The following is a 19716-nucleotide window of genomic DNA, read 5'->3' as shown; positions in this document are numbered from 1 at the left end:
GATTTCTACTGGTGAATAGTACCACACAGCTAGTATTACCCATGGCATATTGTGAAGCATTAGTTTCGGGTTAGGGTTGCCAACTTTTCTACCTGTTGCTGCAGCTGGGCATTTAGCCACAGCTAAGCAAGCAGATATCAGCAGGGGGAAATGTGCAATCCCATTTTAGGTGGCTGTTTAAAGGTACAGGAACAAGCCGGGTTGGTTCAGTGCCTCCCCACCGCCGCCACCAATTAGTTGGCACCTCTATTTTGCCCAGTGCTTCTCATCTGTATCTTTTCTACCCCACCATTTCAAAAGTACCCAGCGTATTTTGAGTGTGTTTCTTCTAAATGACGTTCCTTTCTCTCTTATTCAGCTTCTGCCTTCCCTGTGCTGCTGCCTTTTTGACTGCCCTCCCACCAACAAATAAAAGAACCCACAAAATCTTCTGAGTTGTGCACTGACCTGTGCAAGGTGACCGCGTCTGTGTGCAGATGGAGAGGGAAACCTGGGGAATTAGTTGGGTGGTTACTGCAGAGCCACAGGCACCAGGAGACGACACCCCCCCCCACTGTCCAATGGCTGGGATGGGGAATCTGGAGGCCTCCAGATGTTGTTGGACTACAACTCCAATCTTCCCTGACCATTAGCCATGCTGGGTGGGGCTGACATGAGTTGGAGCCCCCCCAAAAATATATATATATATCTGGAGGGCCACAAATTCTGGGCTCTTCCCCAATCTTCATATTGTTTAACATCTACACGAAACCACTAGAAGTTGTTCAGCCTTCACAACTCACCTACAGCTTAAGAGGAAGCCAACCAAGCCTCTGTGTGGAGGAAGTTCTGTAATCTTGGTTCCACAAAATAAAAAATCTATCTCGGGTGCCAGCCCATCATACCTCTGAAGGTGGTGGGATGCATAGCAGAGCCTCTGATGTTGAGTACAATGGGTGGACAGGATTCAATGGGAAGAGGGACTCCTTCAAACATCCTCGTCTCTGAAATCATTTGGTGCTTTTAAGGTCAGAACCAGCACTTTGAACTGTGTTTGGAAATGAGTTAGATTAGAAGCTGGTGCAGATGACACCAGGTTGTGGCTAAGGCCGGTGAAACAATACACAAAGTGGGCCCTAGAAACCAACCTGGCCACCCCATTATGTTGTGGAAAATGCTTCTCACACTTCCTACATTTCTATGTCTCAGCTGCCATTAAAAGTTTTGGAACAGGACCAGGAAAATAGTGGCAATTCTTGCTCACCCACACAAAAAGAGGTGAAAGAATCTGAAGGCTTCCGGCTAGGATGACCACTTGACCAATTCCGGAAGCTCAAACAGTGGTCCTAGACATAGGAAGGCTGCAATCCTGAACCCACCTGCTGAGGGGCAAATTTCCCTGACGTTAATGGGACATACTTCTAAGCAAACATGCCTAGGATTGCGTTGCCAGGCCCTTCTGCCTCACAGCACCCCTGGCAAATCTCCCAATCTGGGAAGAAAAGAAGAAGGCGGCCAGTGGGTAGAGGTGATACAGATCTCCAAAATCATGAATGGTGGAGAGAAAGTCAACAGAGAGGAATGTTTCTCATTGCAAACAACAGGCAGGGCCAACATCAAAGGTTGGTCTGGTTGGGCACCTGCCAAGGTGGCACCATTGAGAAGACTCAGCCCACTGGGCTTTGCCTTCTCCATTGCAACCTCTTGTTCACTTGTCTCTCACTCTTGCAAACAAACAACAGCTTGGGGGAGGAGCTAACCACTGGACCTGCTTGCTCAGTGGCTGCACCTGGCAAGAACTGGTGGGGGAGAGGAGCAGCAACAGCTAGCCACAATGCCAAGAAGGGAATAGGCTGATGGACGGGACCTGTTGAGAGTGTCTTGCCTAAAGCCTCCAACCCCCAACCCCCCAGTGCTGGCACTGACAGCAGGACTTCATAGGCAGGAGATCAGGCTTCACCAGTCATGAAACTGTGGAGCCGGAAGGGACCCAGAGGGTCATCTTCCAACCCCCTGCAAAACAGCCCCAGCTGTGCTGGCTGGAGTTGATGAGAGTTGTAGTCCAGAAGATCTAGAGGGCACCAGGTTGGCAAAAGATGCAGCTGATTCAGAAGAAGAAACAAACAAGTACTTATTTGCACTTTGCATTTTATCTTGTGTTTTTATGCTGTGAACTGCCCTGACCTGAGATCATTGGATGAAAGGCGGGATACAAATTTAAGAAATAAAATAACTAAATAAATAATTAGCTAGTGGAATTTTCTGCCACAAGATTTCTTGATCACCTCTAGCCCAGACGGCTTTAACAAAATAAAACAAAAATTGGACAAAATGCTGGACGATAATTCTATTCCAAATGGATCTTCCTTGCTCAAAGGTAGTATAAAAAGGTGAAGGGACCCCTGTACCTGATACCGAATGCTGAGGACAAAGCATAGGGAAGGGCTGTTTGCCTTTGTGCCCTGTCTGTGGGCTTTATCTGGTCAGCCAAGATTGGGAAGAGGCTTCTGGACTAGATGGCCCTACAACTGATCCAACAGCTTTGTTCTTGCATTTTTTTTACCCCGACCTGTAGTCCCTGCAGTGTACAGCCTACATCCCTTACCTGCTTGGTGCTGTGAGGGTTAAAGGAAAGCACTGACGCAGGAAGTAGTTAAATGGAGGAGAAGATGCAAAAACCCCAAGCCTGCCTCTCACTTTTCCCACTCTGCACCTGCAGTGCGGGTGCTTATCAGATCAAAAGGCAAACCACGTTTCCCATGTCACTCGCAGGTGCAGCGCCTGCCTGCTGGCGCCTTCTTTCTCTCTAGGCTTTTGACACCTGAAGTCCGCTCCTGCTTGTCCGTTTAACATCTCGTTTTGGAGGCAACCAGAGAAGAAAGGGCCAGGTTGAAGGTGGCAGCGGCGGTGGGGTTGGGGAGGGAGGAGGAGGGAGAGGGAAGCAAACAAACGTTGAGCTCTTTAATTTCAAGTAAGAAATGCCTTGAATCAGAGGGTGGCCCTACAGATGTTTTAAAGCACAATGATGAGAACAGTTGAAAACAACTTACAGTCATAGAAAGCATCCTAAAATCTCCCTCCCTCCCTCCCTCCCTCCCTCCTCTCTCTCTCTCTCTCTCTCTCTCTCTCTCTCTCTCTCTCTCTCTCTCTCTCTCTCTCTCTCTCTCTCTCTCTCTCTCTCTCTCTCGTGTCAGAAGCCAGGGTGAGACCTTGGCCACAGCCAGGCTGCCAGTGGTATGAATGATCGAACTAGTAATCCAAAGACATCTAGAGAGCCACAGAATCCCCATCCCCAATGGCTATGCCAGTGAGCCGAGCTCTAGAATTGGGGTTGCTAACTCTTAAAATAAATAAAAAATAGCTAAGGAGAGGGACTTGTGGCTGCTGGGAGGGTCTGTGGGCAAAGGCCAAAGAGCCCTAATCATGTGTTCGGTGTGTTTTTTTTGCAAGTCTGGGGCAGAGTGGCCAGAGCATTGGACAGGGCTCAAATTCCCACTTAGCTATGAAGCTCACTGAGCCGCTTGCTCCTTCTGAGACCAACCTACCTCACAGGGTTGCTGTTGCAGCAATAAAATGGGGGAGGAGGGAGCTAAGTATACTGCCTTGAACTCCTTGTGGGAGATGATTGGGGGTGAGCTTGAGGGAGGAACCTAGTTCACAAGCTGCCTATTCAAAAGTGTAAGGGGAAACTGACCCCCCCCCCAAAGTGGAGGCAGCAGGGTGGGGGTGGGGGCAGAGAACCTAGCCAGAATGGTTTTGTTTTCCTGGTTAGCTTGCAATGCTCTCCAGGACGGGGCTGAGCAGATGGTCTATCACAGGGGGGTGGGTCAGCAACATTTTTCAGCCGTGGGCTGGTCCACCGTCCCTCAGACCATGTGGTGGGCTGGACTATATTGGGGGGGGGGAATGAATGAATTCCTATGCTCCACAAATCCCTCTGTCATTCCTTGTGATTTTGAGTATGGAGAAATGGTAGCAAATACAGTGGAACCTTGGTTTATGAACACCTCGGTTTACGAATTTTCGGTTTACAAACACCGCGGACCCATCTGGAACGGATTAATTCACTTTCCATTACTTTCAATGGGAAAGTTCACTTCAGTTTATGAACGCTTCAGTTAATGAACAGACTTCCAGAACCAATTACACCCATGCTTCGGGTTAAGTATGCTTCAGGTTGAGTACTCCGTGGACCTGTCTGGAACGGATTAATCCATTTTCCATTACTTTCAATGGGAAAGTTTGCTTCAGTTTATGAACGCTTCAGTTTAAGTACTTTGTGGACCGTCTGGAACAGATTAATCCACTTTCCATTACTTTCAATGGGAAAGTTCGCTTCAGTTTATGAACGCTTCAGTTTATGAACAGACTTCCGGAACCAATTGTGTTCATAAACCAAGATACCACTGTAGTTCATTATTTATTTAATTTACTCCCTTTTACTCCTTTTACTCCCTGGGACAGTTGCCTGTGAGGTTTTCTGCCTCGGATGCCCCAGGCCTTGGGCAGCTTCAGCAGAACAGTTCTCTCGACTCTGGGAAGCTCTTTCGGTTGAACTCAGACTCTCTGATTTAGAGGCCTGATCAGAGCAAATAACTGTGGTGTGGTTTGTGATGATAAAAGTAGCAGCTAATGTATGTGGGATTATAGGGGAACGTATGAGCTGGCAAGGAGGATCACAATTTATTTGGCAGGCTCGTTTCGCGGGGAATGCTGGAGCCTTAAGTGAATTTCCATTCCTGGGTTTGGGGATTTGGCACAAGGACACAGGAGGATTGCAGCAGCCCTTCCTCAGGCTTTGCATAGTTGCTTTGTGGTATGATGAGGATGATGATGATGATTATTCCGTTTGTGTGTACAGTATAAGTGAATCCAGAAAAAGAAATGGGACTTAGCAAAGCCAGTGATTGTTGAGATCTTGGGCCACAAAGACAGGAATCTCAGATAAACCATTGACACAGAGAGCATTTCCCTTTTCTGGATAGGACTTTGGCCAAACAAAACAAAAAACTCTTTCCCCCCAGCAGGAAGTCTCGCTCAAAGGCTTTTGTCGTGACCAAGTGTAGATGCTGATCACAGACAAACTGGGAAGTCTGATTTGGAGAGAATTATCTCTACACAGAATCCTTTGCCCTGTTCATCTGTTCAGCTGCTCAGAGATGTTCTGATGGTTTGCCATTTGGGTCAGGGGCCATAGCTGAATTATCATGGAGTAGGTCCCAGACTCAGCCCCTGGCATCTCCAGCAAGAAGGATCAGGTAGCGGGTGATGAGGGAAACCTCCCTGTCAGCACAATACCCTGGAGAGCAGCTGCCAGTCAGAGTAGGACAACACAGGGCTAGACAGACAGATGGCATAAAGCAGCTTCTTAAATTTCCAACAGGGATGTAATCTGAGCTAGGGTTTCCCAGGGCTGGACTCTAGGTAGAGCCTGATCAGTTTTATCCTACCTTTCTTTCTTAAAACAACAAACATTTCAATTGCCAAAGCTAAAGGTCACTCCACTGAAAGAGCCACTGTGAGCTCCCTCCCTCCCTCTCTCTCTCTGCAATGTCTTCTTTGCCCATAGTTGTTCCGACTGAACAACTGAAAGGAATGAAGGCAGTTTGAAAGAAGTCTGGCTTACGCTCATCTGAGGCTCACCTCTGGCCCTACTGGCTGGGATGTGGGACCGCTGGCGTTTGTTGGACTAAAGCTCCCATATTCCTGACCATTGGCCAGGCTGGCTGGGGCTGATGGGAGTCGGAGCCCAAGAACACCTTCAGGGTCACAGACTCTGTCTCCTGGGCTGCTCTAAAGCCTGTGGAACAAAATAAATGTTTGTACATGGTGAAAAGGAAAGGAAAGGCTTCCTCAAAGCATGGCAAGTCTTTTCCAAACTACATGCTAATTTCCGCTGGAGAAGGCATCTTTTTATATATATCATTAGAGCTGTTCTGATCCTTCTGCAGACAAAAGGAAAAAGACACATTCAGAACCTGGGAATTGGTGGGGGTGGAAATCAGGGGGCAGCTGTCTCTGCTCCCTTACTCCAAAGTGAGCCTGATTAAAAGACTTTGGGCAACACCAGTGAAAGGGGTTTGCCAGTCTGATCTTTTTATTATTTCACCGGTATCCCATGTGATAGCCTCCCAGAAGCTCCTCCTAACAACCACTGACCCAGTGAAATTCATGTGTGAGTGGGGAGGCTTGAACCACAGTCTCCCAGATCAAAGTCTAACCCCCCCCCCCACTAATCTGTCCTGGATTACCAACCTTTGCCAGCACAGCTACGTGCGATCCTCTGAAGATGAGGAGACCCAGATTCAAATCCTCACTCCATCATGAAGCTCATTGGGTGACCTTGGGCCTTGGGTTAGTCTAACCTATCTCACAGGGCTGCTGCTGTGATGATAAAATAGGGGAGGAGAGTCATGTATGCCAGGATGAGGAAGCTTGATGCCCCCCAGATGTTGTTGGATGGTGGAAGTTGTAATCCATCAACATTCCTCTCCCTTAGAGGAAAGGCAAGATGTAAGTACAATAAATACATAAAGTAAGTGGAAGTGCATTGTGTGTGTGGTCATATCACACGCTCAAGTTTGTGTGTTCACTGACACAGTCCTCTTGAAATGCGTGTGTTTGTGTGCGCACATATTTCTATCTTGGCTCATGCTGTCCTGCATAGCTGTCTGGGTGTGTTAATGGCTTACAGCCGTCTGTGGTCTGCAGCTCACTTTGCAAGGCCGGGATGATACCCAATTGCCCACAAGGCCCAGAGGATCTGGTTTCTAGTCATGCTCTGAGTTGGATTAGTTAATCGCAAACATTGCAAATCCCCGTGCACTTTCCCACGGTCAGATCTTGGGGCTCATCCCAGCTCTGCTTCATAATCTGCAGCATCACTCCCTCTTCTTTCCAGAAGTAAAGGTGGAGGGGGTGGGGGGAATGCACCATAAACCAGCCCGAGCTGCAAATGAAGCCTGACATGAAGCAGAGGTTCCTTGGGCAAGGGCAGTAGCTCAGTGGTAGAGCATCAGCTTTGCGTGCTGAATGTCCCAGGTTCAATCCCCGGCATCTCCAGGTAGGGCTGTGAGAGTCTTCCTGCCTGAAACTCTGGAGAGCAGCTGCCAGTCAGTGTAGACAATACTGAGCTAGGTGGACCAACTGTCTGATTTGGAATAAGCTAGTTTCCAGGTCCCGCCTTAGGAATGGGGTATGTACATGATTTTAGTCTCTGGACTTCCTGGCCTTATGAAGGGGGCATGTTAAATGGTGTTTTCCAGGGTCCTATTGCTCATTCTATTCAGGGGTCCCCCAGATCTCTGCTCCAAAGTCCTGTCCCTTTTCTCGCGAGGAAGCCTATTCAGCATAAGGGAAAATCCCTTTAAAAAAGGGATAACTTGGCAGCTATGCCACTGGGAACCTCAGGGTGAAACGGTGGGACATCCCAATGCACACATCTGAGAAAGTCATCTTTTTGAATGCATGAGGATTGGGTGCCATTACTTCAGCTAGAACTGCTCAGCTCGGCTCTGACCGGGGAACGCACATACTCCACCAGTAAGCTGCAGCTCCTCCCTGGCCTCTGTTGTTATAAACCAGATCGTCAGTAAGAACCATTTTTGCATGTAACCAAGCCCAGAGGGAAGGCTGGCTCCCTCAGGCTTATTGCAATCTCCCTCTGGTCCTAAGCCCCACCAATGAGCCCAGAGGCAGTTTTAGGGTAGCACAACCACTGTGGCTGCTCTGGCTGCAGTGCTGTAGAATGGAGTGTGAGTGGAGGAGGGCTCCGAATTTTAGCATCGCACAAGGTGCCACGGAAATCTGAGAGCCCAAAGTCTGCCACCAACCGCCCCTAGGGAAAAGGCAGATGAGCAAGCTTGCAGGAGCAGCTGCTGATCCTTCTGGTCATGCCCATGGCTTTCTGGCGCTCAGAGCGGGTGAGCAAGTGGCAGGAGGAGCAAGGACAGGAGTTACAGGATCCAAGCAGTCAGCAGCAGGTGCCCCTTCCAAAGCGATGGACTGTGGCAGCTGCCTGGTGAGACTGACTCTGCAAGCTCCATTTGACCCTCTTGTCCATTAAGAAGGAAACTTACTCCCGCCTTCCAGGACTCCAGGGCTCTGGCTACTGAGTGAAAAGGCCCTGGGATGAGTGACAGGCATGTAGCACTTGAGAGCTAAACTGTAATAGTTGTGGAAGTCTTTATGCCAGGAGGGGAGGACCTGTGGCCCTCCAGATGTTGCTGGTCTCCAAGTCCGGAAACAATTAACAGCTGCAATTAGACAGGCGCCTTGCATCAGGATGTTTAGGCATTTCCTTGAAGACCTTTTTTTAGAAATCTTTTCATGACATGTGGCCCATTTATTTATGGGATATTGATTTTACACCTATAGAAATAGTTTCCTTGTTTTTAGACTTCATATGGATGGCTTTATTGTGTTTAGAGTTTGTTGGGATTTTTTTTAAGGACTTGTAGTTTATGTACAGTTGTACCTTGGTTGTCAAACTTAAACTGTTCTGTCAGTCTATTCGACTCCCGGAATGGTTCGAAAACCAAGGTGTGTCTTCCGATTGGCTGCAGGAGCTTCCTGCATTCAATCGGAAGCCATGGAAGCCACATCAGACGTTTGGCTTCCAAAAAAGTTTGCAAACCGAAACACTCACTTCTGGGTTTGCAGCATTCGGGAGCCAAATTGTCTGAGCACCAATGCATTTGACAACCGAGGTACGGCTGTATTTCATTTTTATCGTGTTGGTCCCTGCTTTAATGGCTTCAGGCTGTGAAGCACTTCATAAATATAACTATGGCAGCCTCAGCTCCCATCAGTCCCTGACCAGCAGGTCTACAGATCATGATGGGAGTCGTAGTTGAGCAGCATCTAGTAGGGTGCAGATACCTCTTCTGTTTTATGCCCAGTGAACAACGTGTTATGGAAAGTGACATACAACGCCAGGCAGACACAAGAGACACATGACCTATCAGATCTGCTGCCACAGCTGTGGAGCCTCCTTCCCGGTGTGCCAGGAATGGATCCCTCTTTTGCAGACCTACTCTTTCAAATCAGCAAGAGTCAACTGATTGATGAATCAATTGAAGGCTTTTTAATTGACAAAACTCTCATGGTCATTGAGGGATGAAAGCAGGCAACATGCAAACTCACCCTCTGATGGGAACACTTCGCCCATCCTTGCTGATCCATCATATCTAAAAAGGCAAGGGGGGATTTATTTCTGCCAAGCCATGCTCTCTGCCTGCTTGCTTCACCCCACCCACCAACACTCCACCTTCTTTTTATCACAGCGGTTGGAAGACAGTTGAATGTCTCCTTAATTACAGAGGGTGAGGAAAGCTTTGCTTCTGCAGATAAGGAGCCAGGACCCTTTGGGATCTCTTCAAAATCTGCATGTGGACATGCAAGATGGGGGAGGCTGTGCGCCTGGCAGACGGCGGACACAAGCAGATATCCAGGAGCTGTGTTTTTGAGGTCAATTTACTGAGTCTCTCAGCCGTTATCTTTGTTTCTGTATTTGTTCCATTTTTTTAGCGGGGGTGGGGGTAGTCTTATCAGCTGATTCCTCCTCATGTTTACCTTACGAGCTTGGTGGAGAAGAGCTCTTTGTGGTTAAAGTAGAGATACACCACAGGCAAGCCTTGGCTGAAGAAAGAACATCTCAAAATAGCTACCTGGGAATGTGTGCTAAGCCCTCACGGACACCTCTGTACTGTAGCTAGTGCACGTAAGGAAGCTGAGGGTCAAAAGTCAATTCCCTAAGGTTTTGGAAGGCTCAGTACCACAGCATTTGAGAAGCTGTGACCTGAAGCAAGGATCGGGGGAGACGACACACATGACCTGTGGGTCTCCCAGATGGTGTACTCCAACTCCCATCAGCCCCAGCCAGCATGGCCCAATGGGTGCTGGGAGTTTTAGCTTAGCCACATCTAGAGGGCCACAAGTTCCCCGCACCTGCTGTACTGGAGTAAAATATGTTCCAGAGTCCTCTGGCACAGGGCCCTAACAATTTATACTTTATCAGACTATTAGTCCATTCAACCCATCTTGTCTATTCTGTCTTGCAGAGGCTCTCCACGAGGGTCTTAAGCAGAGGTTGTTCACATCACCATCTACCTGAGACCCTTTTGGAAACACACACCTCGGAATAGCAGGGACTGAAGCCGGGCTCTTCGGCAAGGACTGGAGAGCTTGTGATCACCCACAGTGCTAAGATCCCTTTCCCAAGCGGACTATAACTCATCAACGTCAGTGCCCTAGGAAGATCGAGGAGGTTAATCTGTCTCAAGCCAGAAACGGGACTAAGGACTCATCTAGACTTCCTTTTTGTGCCACATTTCTAGGTGCAAGTCCAGCTTTTAAAGCTCCATGTGCTGGCAGTCAGTCAGTCTGTCTGTCTGTCTGTCTGTCTGTCTGTCTGTCTGTCTCGGTGTGTGGGTGTGGGTATTCTAGCGCTTTCTCCAAGAAACCCCACATTTTACTGCTGAATCTGGTTTTTCGCATATTACCGTTTGCTCCGATTCAGTAGTAAAACATGGGTTTTCCAAGGGCAGAAGCTCCATGCCACTTCTGACTGGGACCTGCGCTTTCTTTGCACTGGATAAGCAGCAGTGTGGGTGATGAGCCCTCCAAGAAGCAGCTGGGAGAAGAGGTGGAAAGGGAGGGAGAGAGGAAAGAAGTGTGCAAACCCATCTTCAGGTTGACCACTTGTAAGGAGTCTTCACAGTGGCATAGTTCAATAATTTTAGACTGGGCAGAATGGGCTTACCCTGGTGGGTGGGTGCTCTATAGGTGGTAATGTGTATTACTTCACTTCCTCCAATATGTGGGAAGTCAGTTTTGCTGCATTTGAGGCCCCTCCTGCTTGTTCTGGGACCGCAGACCTCTGTTGATGGTGCCGGTTGAACCATTTTGTTGAAGAGACTGAGATTCAGGCTCCAGACCTTTGCATCCTTCCCTGTCCCCCTCAAACATGGTGCGGCTTGGCTCTAACTAGCAGGGGGGGAGTAGAGGAGCTGCTCACCTGAACAGGCCTGGGGCAGAACGTTGGCAAGCCAATGCAATGGCCATGGCACTATAAAGGCGTGTCCCTAACCCCACCCTTCCTATCCCATCATGGAGGATAAGGAGGGAAAGACCACCTGAATCTTGATGGCTCTGCTGTGTGCTTCTGAAGGGCAGTTGCTGGAAACTGCAGGAGGGGAGAGTGGCCGTTGCTTTCAGGTCCTGCTTTGAGGCTTCCTGTAGGGATCTGGCTGGCCACATTCAGAAACATGCTGGACTAATCCAGCAGGGGTTTTCTTGTCTTCTTATGCACCATTGGTTTCATGAAGGTGCCCCTGCTCCACTCCCACCAGTAACAGTGAACTTGCAGGCAATGCACAGAAAGTTCTTGGACAGCCTCTCTCATCTGACCTGGTCAGCTTCAATGCCCTCAGCTCCTTTCCCAGCTCTCTGTCTCCCCAACTACCTCTCTGTTCATGGGAGCTATCTTCTCCCACATCAGACCATTGGTCCATCTAGCTCAGAGGTCCCCAGACTTACCCGGCTTTGGGCCGGTGCCCGCCGCGCCGATCGCGCGGTGGGCCGGAGGGCAGGGGAGTATGTGCCCGTGCGCATGCACACACACACCTACTGGCGCTGTGGCGCGCTTCCAGGTCAGAAAAATCACCGAAAATCGTTTGTGCGCATGCGTATGGGCCTCCCCCCGACCCGGAAGAGCACCAGAAATGACATCTTCTGGGTCGGGAGAGGCCCATACGCATGTGCACAAACGATTTTCGGTGCTTTTTTCTGATCTGGAAGTGCGCAGCCGCGCTGTGCGCCATAAGAGCGGGTGGCGGCAGTGGGCGGTGGGGGTCGTCGCGGGCCAGATTGGGAGGCCAATTGGGCTTCATCTGGCCTGCAGGCCGTAGTTTGGGGATCCTGATCTAGCTCAATAGTGGCTGTGGAAGAAGATGACAGCAGGACAATCACATTGAAAAGTGAGGGAAGGAACCCCCTTGCACTTCCTCTATAGCATGTCATCCATGGACACCAATAGTTTCTGTGGCACTCCTTTTTCTGAACAGCAAATAGGATTCAAAAGCCTATCATGTGCTCTCAAGCATATCAGTGAAATCATAAGGACTAGAAACTTTCCCCATTTTTTTTTAAAAAATCCACCCACACCTGTGCATGAAAGGTGATGCGCCAGGAGGCTGGATTCTGTTGCTGCACCTTTTCTCCGCTTGCACAGAATTGTGACACAAACTCAGCCCTGTGGTTTTAATTGTTTTACGTATTCAGCCCTCAAATTTTAAGGAGGGGCAGAGTGGGCTGGCAAGTTTAGAAAGCTGCTGTTTTTTACAAAGCTATGAGGGGAGTTGTTTTGGCAAAAATAGAGGGAGTTGAGAGGTGCGGGATTCAGTTAATAATCCCCCCCCCCAATAATCTAAGGACTGCACATATTCTTAAACGGGGAATAAATCTGACCTGGAGTGGAAGGATTTTTCAGGTTTGTTGTTCAAAGGTTACAAAGGATGCACTGAGTCAGACACTTTGCAGACCGTCTACATTAAATCTTCAGTCTCTTCCTTTCCTCTGTCTTGGCTGTGAATTGTTCCACCAACAGTAACACTGCCCCCATAAGAAATAAGGGAGGGGAAAAGAGATCTTTACTGAAGCCCAAATAAAATAATAATGGTAAAGTACCGTAAAACAAAACTGCCATGAGACTCCAGACTTCAGAAGGAAACGAACCCTGAGAAGGCCTCTCCCCCTTCCACTGCCAACGCTTGGGAAAGAGGCAGCGCCACACAGAGCTGTTGTTACGATATCAGTGGCTTCCACTTCCCATTTTCTAATTAAAGACTCATCAGAAAACCAGGGGCGTTGCTAGGTACTAAAAAAAGGACCCAGGGGTGCAGCCCTGTGGCACAAATTTACATCCATTTTGCATATGCTAATTTAAGGATGTCTCTGGGCAAAAATAGAGGGCAGGTGGCTGAGGACTCCCAGCACTGCCTGCTCGCTACTTTGCATCATGAGGGATCAAGAGGCAACAGAGATGTGCCCAGTGCCCAGCTCTCCTGTAAGCAAATTTAAAGAGAGCGAGAGAAATTAAAATGGGAGAGAAAGGGGCAGGAGATCTTGAGCCAGTTGCAACTCATTAGCAAGCTTAAAACCATGGAGCCACCTGGAATGAACAGAGACATAGGATTCTTATCTCATTATACATGATCAAGCTTTCTTTAGCACCTCAGCCCTTGCTCCCCCCTGCAAGACCAATTGCAGTCATTAACAGTCGTTAACAGTCATCAACAGGTTTACCACTCCTATCAGCCCATCACCCATTCCCATCACCCCCACCCCCACCCTCTGAATATACATAAGGGTCTGGTTACTTCTGTTTCAGTGTATCTGATGAAGTGTGCATGCACACGAAAGCTCATGCCAAAATAAAAACTTAGTTGGTCTTTAAGGTGCTACTGAAGGAATTTTTTTTTATATTGGATTTAAAGTGTATTGGTGACCTTTTCCTTCAAAATTATAAGAAGGGCTTCATATGCCAGCTTTACCATTTCCTTCACTGGGTGCAGGGATTTTATTTTCAGGATAATCAGGACTCTGTTTTTGCACCGGCACACCCACCCACCCACCCACCCCACTTTTAATTGTTCTCTGAGATGCGGAGGGGAGGAAAAAAGAAAACCGGGACATTCTGGGATCAAATCAGAAACTGGGACATCTTCTGTAATTTTGAGACTGTCCCTGGAAAATCAGGACACTTGGAGGGCATGCTAAGGTTGTGTTGTTGTTTGTAAAAAAAAAAACAAGTTTCTAGACCTCATGGCTGCATGTAAAATTTCATAGGGAGAAGAGAAGTAGGAAGGCTTAAGTGCTCTGTATAGAAGTTGTCTTCTCGCTATATCTGAAAAAAACCCAGAACAAATGGTGCAAATTTGCATGACTTGTGCAGGTCGCATCCTTCTGGGCATGTCATTTGAGTGGCTTTGGGTGACGTGTTTTAAATGCATGTACAGCTCTGCCTGTACCCATCCTTGGGGAGGATTAGCTTGAGCAGCATTTACTGAAACATGATGGGCCACTGGAGTTCGTTGAGCTTTTTGCCTTGGAGGATAAGAAAATTCACTCCTCAATTAGAGTTTTGATGGTTTTGGAAGTGGTACACTGCCCTCCAGTGGCCAGACAGCTGAATTGAACAAAACAAGAACATGTAGCTCTCTCTCTCTCTCTCTGGCCAGACGTTTTCCTTCCTGGGAGGCAAAGGACAAGATGTGCCCCCTCCCATTCCATCTACAGAAGCCGAATGGACTGGCACCTGAATGTTAGTTCCACACTGGTGACAGTTTGGGAGAGTGTCCTCTACAACACATGAGGCAACGGGGGTGCTTAGTCCTCCCAGGAGGAAAGGGCCAGGGTGGCCTTAGGAGAAAGAGATGAGGCCCCTGTGTGGGCAATATCTACTCTAGTCTTAAAAGTCACAATGATTGCTAAGTTTTCCAGTTGCTATTATGGGGTTGGCCTCAGCACTCACTGCACATAGAATCATAGAGTTGGAAGAGACCACAAGGGCCATCCAGTCCAACCCCCTGCCAAGCAGGAAACACCATCAAAGCATTCTTGACATATGCCTGTCAAGCCTCTGCTTAAAGACCTCCAAAGAAGGAGACGCCACCACACTCCTTGGTAGCAAGGAGCAAGCACATTGCTTATGTCTTAACAGAAACCAGAAGAAGCTGCAAGAAACAGTGAAACAGAATGAGGACTATATAAAATGATAACAATAAAATATGCTCATCTGCTTAATTTGAATGACTTTATCCATGGCATAGGAATCCCTGTCATTGGCTGCCAGAGTCTAGATTAGTGTAGCAGAAATATTTTCTGGGTGGAAATGATTGATGTATCTGTTTTGTGTTTTGTCCTTAGGGCAGCAGCCTTCGACTCATCTGAATTTTGTACATCTCCTCAAATGTGGGAATGGCTAGCACTTTTGTGAATCGTTAGAGTAGGTAGGTGGTATATATCCGATGAGATCCGATGGGGTGCAGGGGCGAGAAGGGGCGATCTGGAGCCTGCCGCGCTATTTTAAAGACCTGTTAGCCCCGCCCCCCAGCTGGCCCTATTGGCCAGCCCTGAGCGCGGCAGGTAAAGGTGGAGCAGGGGGGCGGGACCCGCCCCCTGCTCACTGCGTAGAGCGGGTCCCGCCCGCAAATTCCCCCCTCTCTGAAGAGGAGGGATCTTGCGGTTCGAGGACCCGCCCCCCGCAATAAATAAAGACACAGTGACACATGGTATTGGGGTTAATGGGTAGAATAAGGCCACCACTTTATTGGTTAAAGCAAGTGAGAGGTATTGGCTTAGGCATTGGACTCGCTAGCAAGCGTGACTCCACCCCGCTTGGCGGGGGGGTCATATCAGGTTAACACCCCAAGGGAGGAGCCTGTTGATGCAAATACAACTGAAAGCTCACCCTGGTGCCACCGGGGTCGTGCCATGGCCCTAGCCACCAGCAGGGCGTCGGACGGGATCCACGACCGCCGGATCCCTTAAGGGGATACCCCTATAAGAGGAGGGTTGGATGATGGCCACAACCAGTCCTCGAACACGCCAGACAACACCATATTCCAATGCCTACCGCCACCCGAGCCAAAAGGGCTCGCCGCCAATACCCTCACCGCTGTAACCAAGCCCTAATGCTTCGTGTGATATCAGATTTGAACCCCAGTCTCCGAGGTCCTACTCCAATGCACTCAGCACTAAATAGCAGGTAAAGGTAAAGGATCACTGCCTTGTCATGGCGAAGGGGCTTGAACAACTCAGAGAAGCTATGAGCTATGCCATGCAGGGCCACCCAAGATGGACAGGTCATAGTGGAGAGTTTTGACTAAATGTGATCCACCTGGAGAATGAACTGGCAAGCCACTCCAGTATCCCTGCCAAGGAAACTCCATGGACAAAGACAACAGGCATATAAAAGTTATGACGCTGGAAGATGAGCCCCTCAGGTCGGAAGGCGTCCAACATGCTACTGAGGAAGAGCGGAGGACAAGTACAAGTAGATTCAGAGCTGATGAAGCAGCTGGGCCAAAGCCGAAAGGGAATGGGCGAATTCAGTTCGGATGACCATCATATCTACTACTGTGGGCAAGAATCCCGTAGAAGAAATGGAGTTGCCCTCATAGTCAACAAAAGAGTGGTGAAAGCTGTACTGCGATGCAATATCAAAAATGATAGAATGATCTCGATACAAATCCAAGGCAGACCTTTTAACATCACAGTAATCCAAGTTTATGCACCAACTACCAGTGCTGCAAAAAGTGAAATTGACCAGTTCTATGAAGACTTCCAACACCTTCTAGAAATGACACCAAAGAAGGGTGTTCTTCTCATTATAGGGGATTGGAATGCTAAAGTAGGGGATCAAGAGATAAAAGGAACAACCGGCAAGTTTGGCCTTGGAGTTCAAAATGAAGCAGGACAAAGGCTAATAGAGTTCTGTCAAGAGAAAAAGCTGGTCATCACAAACACTCTTTTCCAACAACACAAGAGACGACTCTACACATGGACATCACCAGATGGGCAACATCAAAATCAGATTGATTATATTCTCTGCAGCCAAAGATGGAGAAGCTCTATACTGTACAGTCAGCAAAAACAAGACCTGGAGCAGATTGTGGCTCAGATCATCAGCTTCTTATAGCAAAATTCCAGCTTAAACTGAAGAAAGTAGGAAAAACCACTGGGCCAGTAAAACACAATCTAAATCAAATCCCTTATGATTACACAGTGGAAGTGAGGAACAGGTTTAAGGATTTAGATTTGGTGGACAGAGTGCCTGAAGAGCTATGGATAGAGGCTCGTAACATTATACAGGAGGCAGCAAGAAAACCATCCCAAGGAAAAGGAAATGCAAGAAAGCAAAGTGGCTGTCCAATGAGGCCTTACAAATAGCGGTGGGGGGGGGGGAGGCAAGCAAAATGTGAGGGAGATTGTGAAAGATACAGGAAATTGGATGCAGACTTCCAAAAAATAGCAAGGAGAGACAAGAGGCCCTTCTTAAATGAGCAATGCAAAGAAATAGAGGGTAACCACAGAATGGGAAAAACCAGAGATCTGTTCAAGAAAATTGGAGATATGAAAGGAACATTTCGTACAAATATTACCATAATAAAGGACAAAAGTGGTAAGGACCTAACAGAAGCAGAAGACATCAAGAAGAGGTGGCAAGAATACACACGCTAGCAAGGTTATGCTTAAAATTCTACAAGGCAGGCTTAAGCAGAGAACTCCCAGAAGTACAAGGTGGATTTCAAAGGGGCAGAGGAACCAGAGACCCAATTGCAAACATGCGCTGGATTATGGAGAAAGCTAGAGAGTTCCAGAAAAACATCTACTTCTCCTTCATTGACTACGCAAAAGCATTTGACTGTGTAGACCACAGTAAACTATGTCAAGTTCTTAAAGAAATGGGAGTGCCTGATCACCTCATCTGTCTCCTGAGAAATCTCTATGTGGGACAAGAAGCTACAGTTAGAACTGGATATGGATCATGGCCACTGGTCCCATCACCTCCTGGGAAATAGAAGGGGAAGAAATGGAGGCAGTGAGAGATTTTACTTTCTTGGGTTCCATGATCACTGCAGATGGTGACAGCAGTCATGAAATTAAAAGACGCCTGTTTTTTGGGAGAAAAGGAATGACAAACCTAGACAGCATCTTAAAAAGCAGAGACATCACCTTGCCGACAAAGGTCTGTATAGTTAAAGCTATGGTTTTCCCAGTAGCGATGTATGGAAGTGAGAGCTGGACCATAAAGAAGGCTGATCACCGAAGAATTGATGCTTTTGAATTATGGTGCTGGAGGAGACTCTTGAGAGTCCCATGGACTGCAAGAAGATCAAACCTATCCATTCTGAAGGAAATCAGCCCTGAGTGCTCACTAGAAGGACAGATTGTGAAGCTGAGGCTCCAATACTTTGGCCACCTCATGAGAAGAGAAGACTCCCTGGAAAAGACCCTGATGTTGGGAAAGATGGAGGGCACAAGGAGAAGGGGATGACAGAGGATGAGATGATTGGACAGTGTTCTCGAAGCCAGGAACATGAGTCTGACCAAACTGCGGGAGGCAGTGGAAGACAGGAGTCCCCGGCGTGCTCTGGTCCATGGGGTCACAAAGAGTCTGACACGACTAAACGACTAAACAACAACAACATTGAGGTAGAATCCAGCTGGCCCCTCTGCAGACCATATTTCGATCAACTCTGCATATGCCCATTAGGTGGCAGTATAGAGAACGTCATAGAAGAGGGCTGTAAAAACACCAAGGGAACAGGGATCGCACTGTTTATTCTGTAGCGATCATATTCTTCCTAATACGGAAGCCGCTTGCACTTGTTACATAGGGCTCCCCCCGCTCCGCGCCATATCATTTTCCTAGGAAGCCTGTTGAGGATGCTATGCCTCCAGTGTCCCCACCCGCGCCCCACGCAACCAGGATCTCTGAAGCTTAGAAAAGTGCCCAGCAGGACACCAACAATCCATATGCAAAGTGACTGTTGTCTCAAGACTTAAATAAAGGCTCCCGCTGAGCCGATTCTTTGGGGGAGTGAATCGGGAGCAGCGAGCGAACAGGACCCTCCCCATGACTAGATCGATCCTACTTGCCCAGGTATTGATGAATTGCATACAGGTCGAAGGACGGAGCATTCAAGTCAGTTTCTCTGCCCCTAAAACGGACGAGGTGCTAAGGTGTTCTAACTAGCGGGACAATCTTCGCAGAACGTAACCTACTGCAAGCTATATACCTAGATTCAGTTTATGGAGATTAGGGCTTTTTTTTTCAAAATTGTAGCATTTTAAAAAAGATATTAAGGCAGTACTAATCTGAAATTCCTGTGCCAAAAGCAAAATCCAGAACAGTGTGGCTGCAAAACAATCTACGAAATGATGTAACGGAGGATGGGCGGAAAGAGGGAAACGTTGCACTTGTTTGATAGGTTGCCGCAGTAAGTATTTCTGGGGAAATGTAAGTCATTGCCTTTTATTGCAAGAAGGGAGGGGGGAAAGGACGCCAACGTGCCAGGTAAACATACTGCAGTTTGGAGACAAGCGACTCGCTCTCTTATAAGAAAAGTGGGTGGCTCTTAAAAGAGCCTTTGGGTTCTGGGTGGCCTTACTCAGCAGCACAATCTGCTTACTTGGAGCTGGTGTACTTGGTGACAGCCTTGGTGCCCTCCGAAACCGCGTGCTTGGCCAACTCCCCAGGCAGCAAGAGGCGCACGGCCGTCTGTATCTCCCGAGAGGTGATGGTGGAGCGCTTGTTGTAATGAGCCAAGCGAGAAGCCTCTCCGGCAATGCGCTCAAAGATGTCGTTCACAAAGGAATTCATGATGCTCATCGCCTTGGAGGAGATGCCGGTGTCGGGGTGAACCTGCTTGAGCACCTTGTAGACATAGATGGAGTAGCTCTCCTTGCGGCTCTTGCGACGCTTCTTGTCGCCCTTTTTCTGCGTCTTAGTCACCGCCTTCTTGGAGCCCTTCTTGGGAGCGGGAGCAGACTTAGCTGGCTCGGGCATTGTGATGGAAGGCCCCCTACTTTACTTACCACCAAAAAGGGGGGGAAAGCGAAGTGTGAAAAAGGCGAAATCATCCCACCCATGTATTTATAGTCTCCCTATGCAAATGAAGGCTTCCAACGCCGAACGTTTCCATTGGCTGAGGACAGCATTTTGTAGCG

The 19716-nt window shown here is 48.3% G+C and overlaps 1 protein-coding gene across 1 annotated transcript; it reads right to left on the bottom strand.

The window, feature by feature from the left end:
- Positions 1-19051: 19051 nt before the first annotated feature.
- LOC118081443 (histone H2B 5-like) lies at positions 19052-19620 on the bottom strand. The gene has a single exon (XM_035107930.2). It carries the CDS (start codon positions 19553-19555, stop codon positions 19175-19177), a length of 381 nt encoding a protein of 126 aa, XP_034963821.1. The 5' UTR covers positions 19556-19620; the 3' UTR covers positions 19052-19174.
- Between the last annotated feature and the right edge of the window lie 96 nt (positions 19621-19716).

The sequence above is a fragment of the Zootoca vivipara genome, chromosome 2 (genome assembly GCF_963506605.1).
Source record: "Zootoca vivipara chromosome 2, rZooViv1.1, whole genome shotgun sequence".
NCBI classification, from domain to species: Eukaryota; Metazoa; Chordata; class Lepidosauria; order Squamata; family Lacertidae; genus Zootoca; species Zootoca vivipara.
The sequence above is the reverse complement of the archived record's forward strand: the minus strand, read 5'-3'. Positions and strand labels throughout refer to the sequence as shown.

Excerpts from the sequence above, each read along its gene's own strand:
- LOC118081443 (XM_035107930.2), bottom strand. The coding sequence starts at position 19,555 with ATGCCCGAGCCAGCTAAGTCTGCTCCCGCTCCCAAGAAGGGCTCCAAG.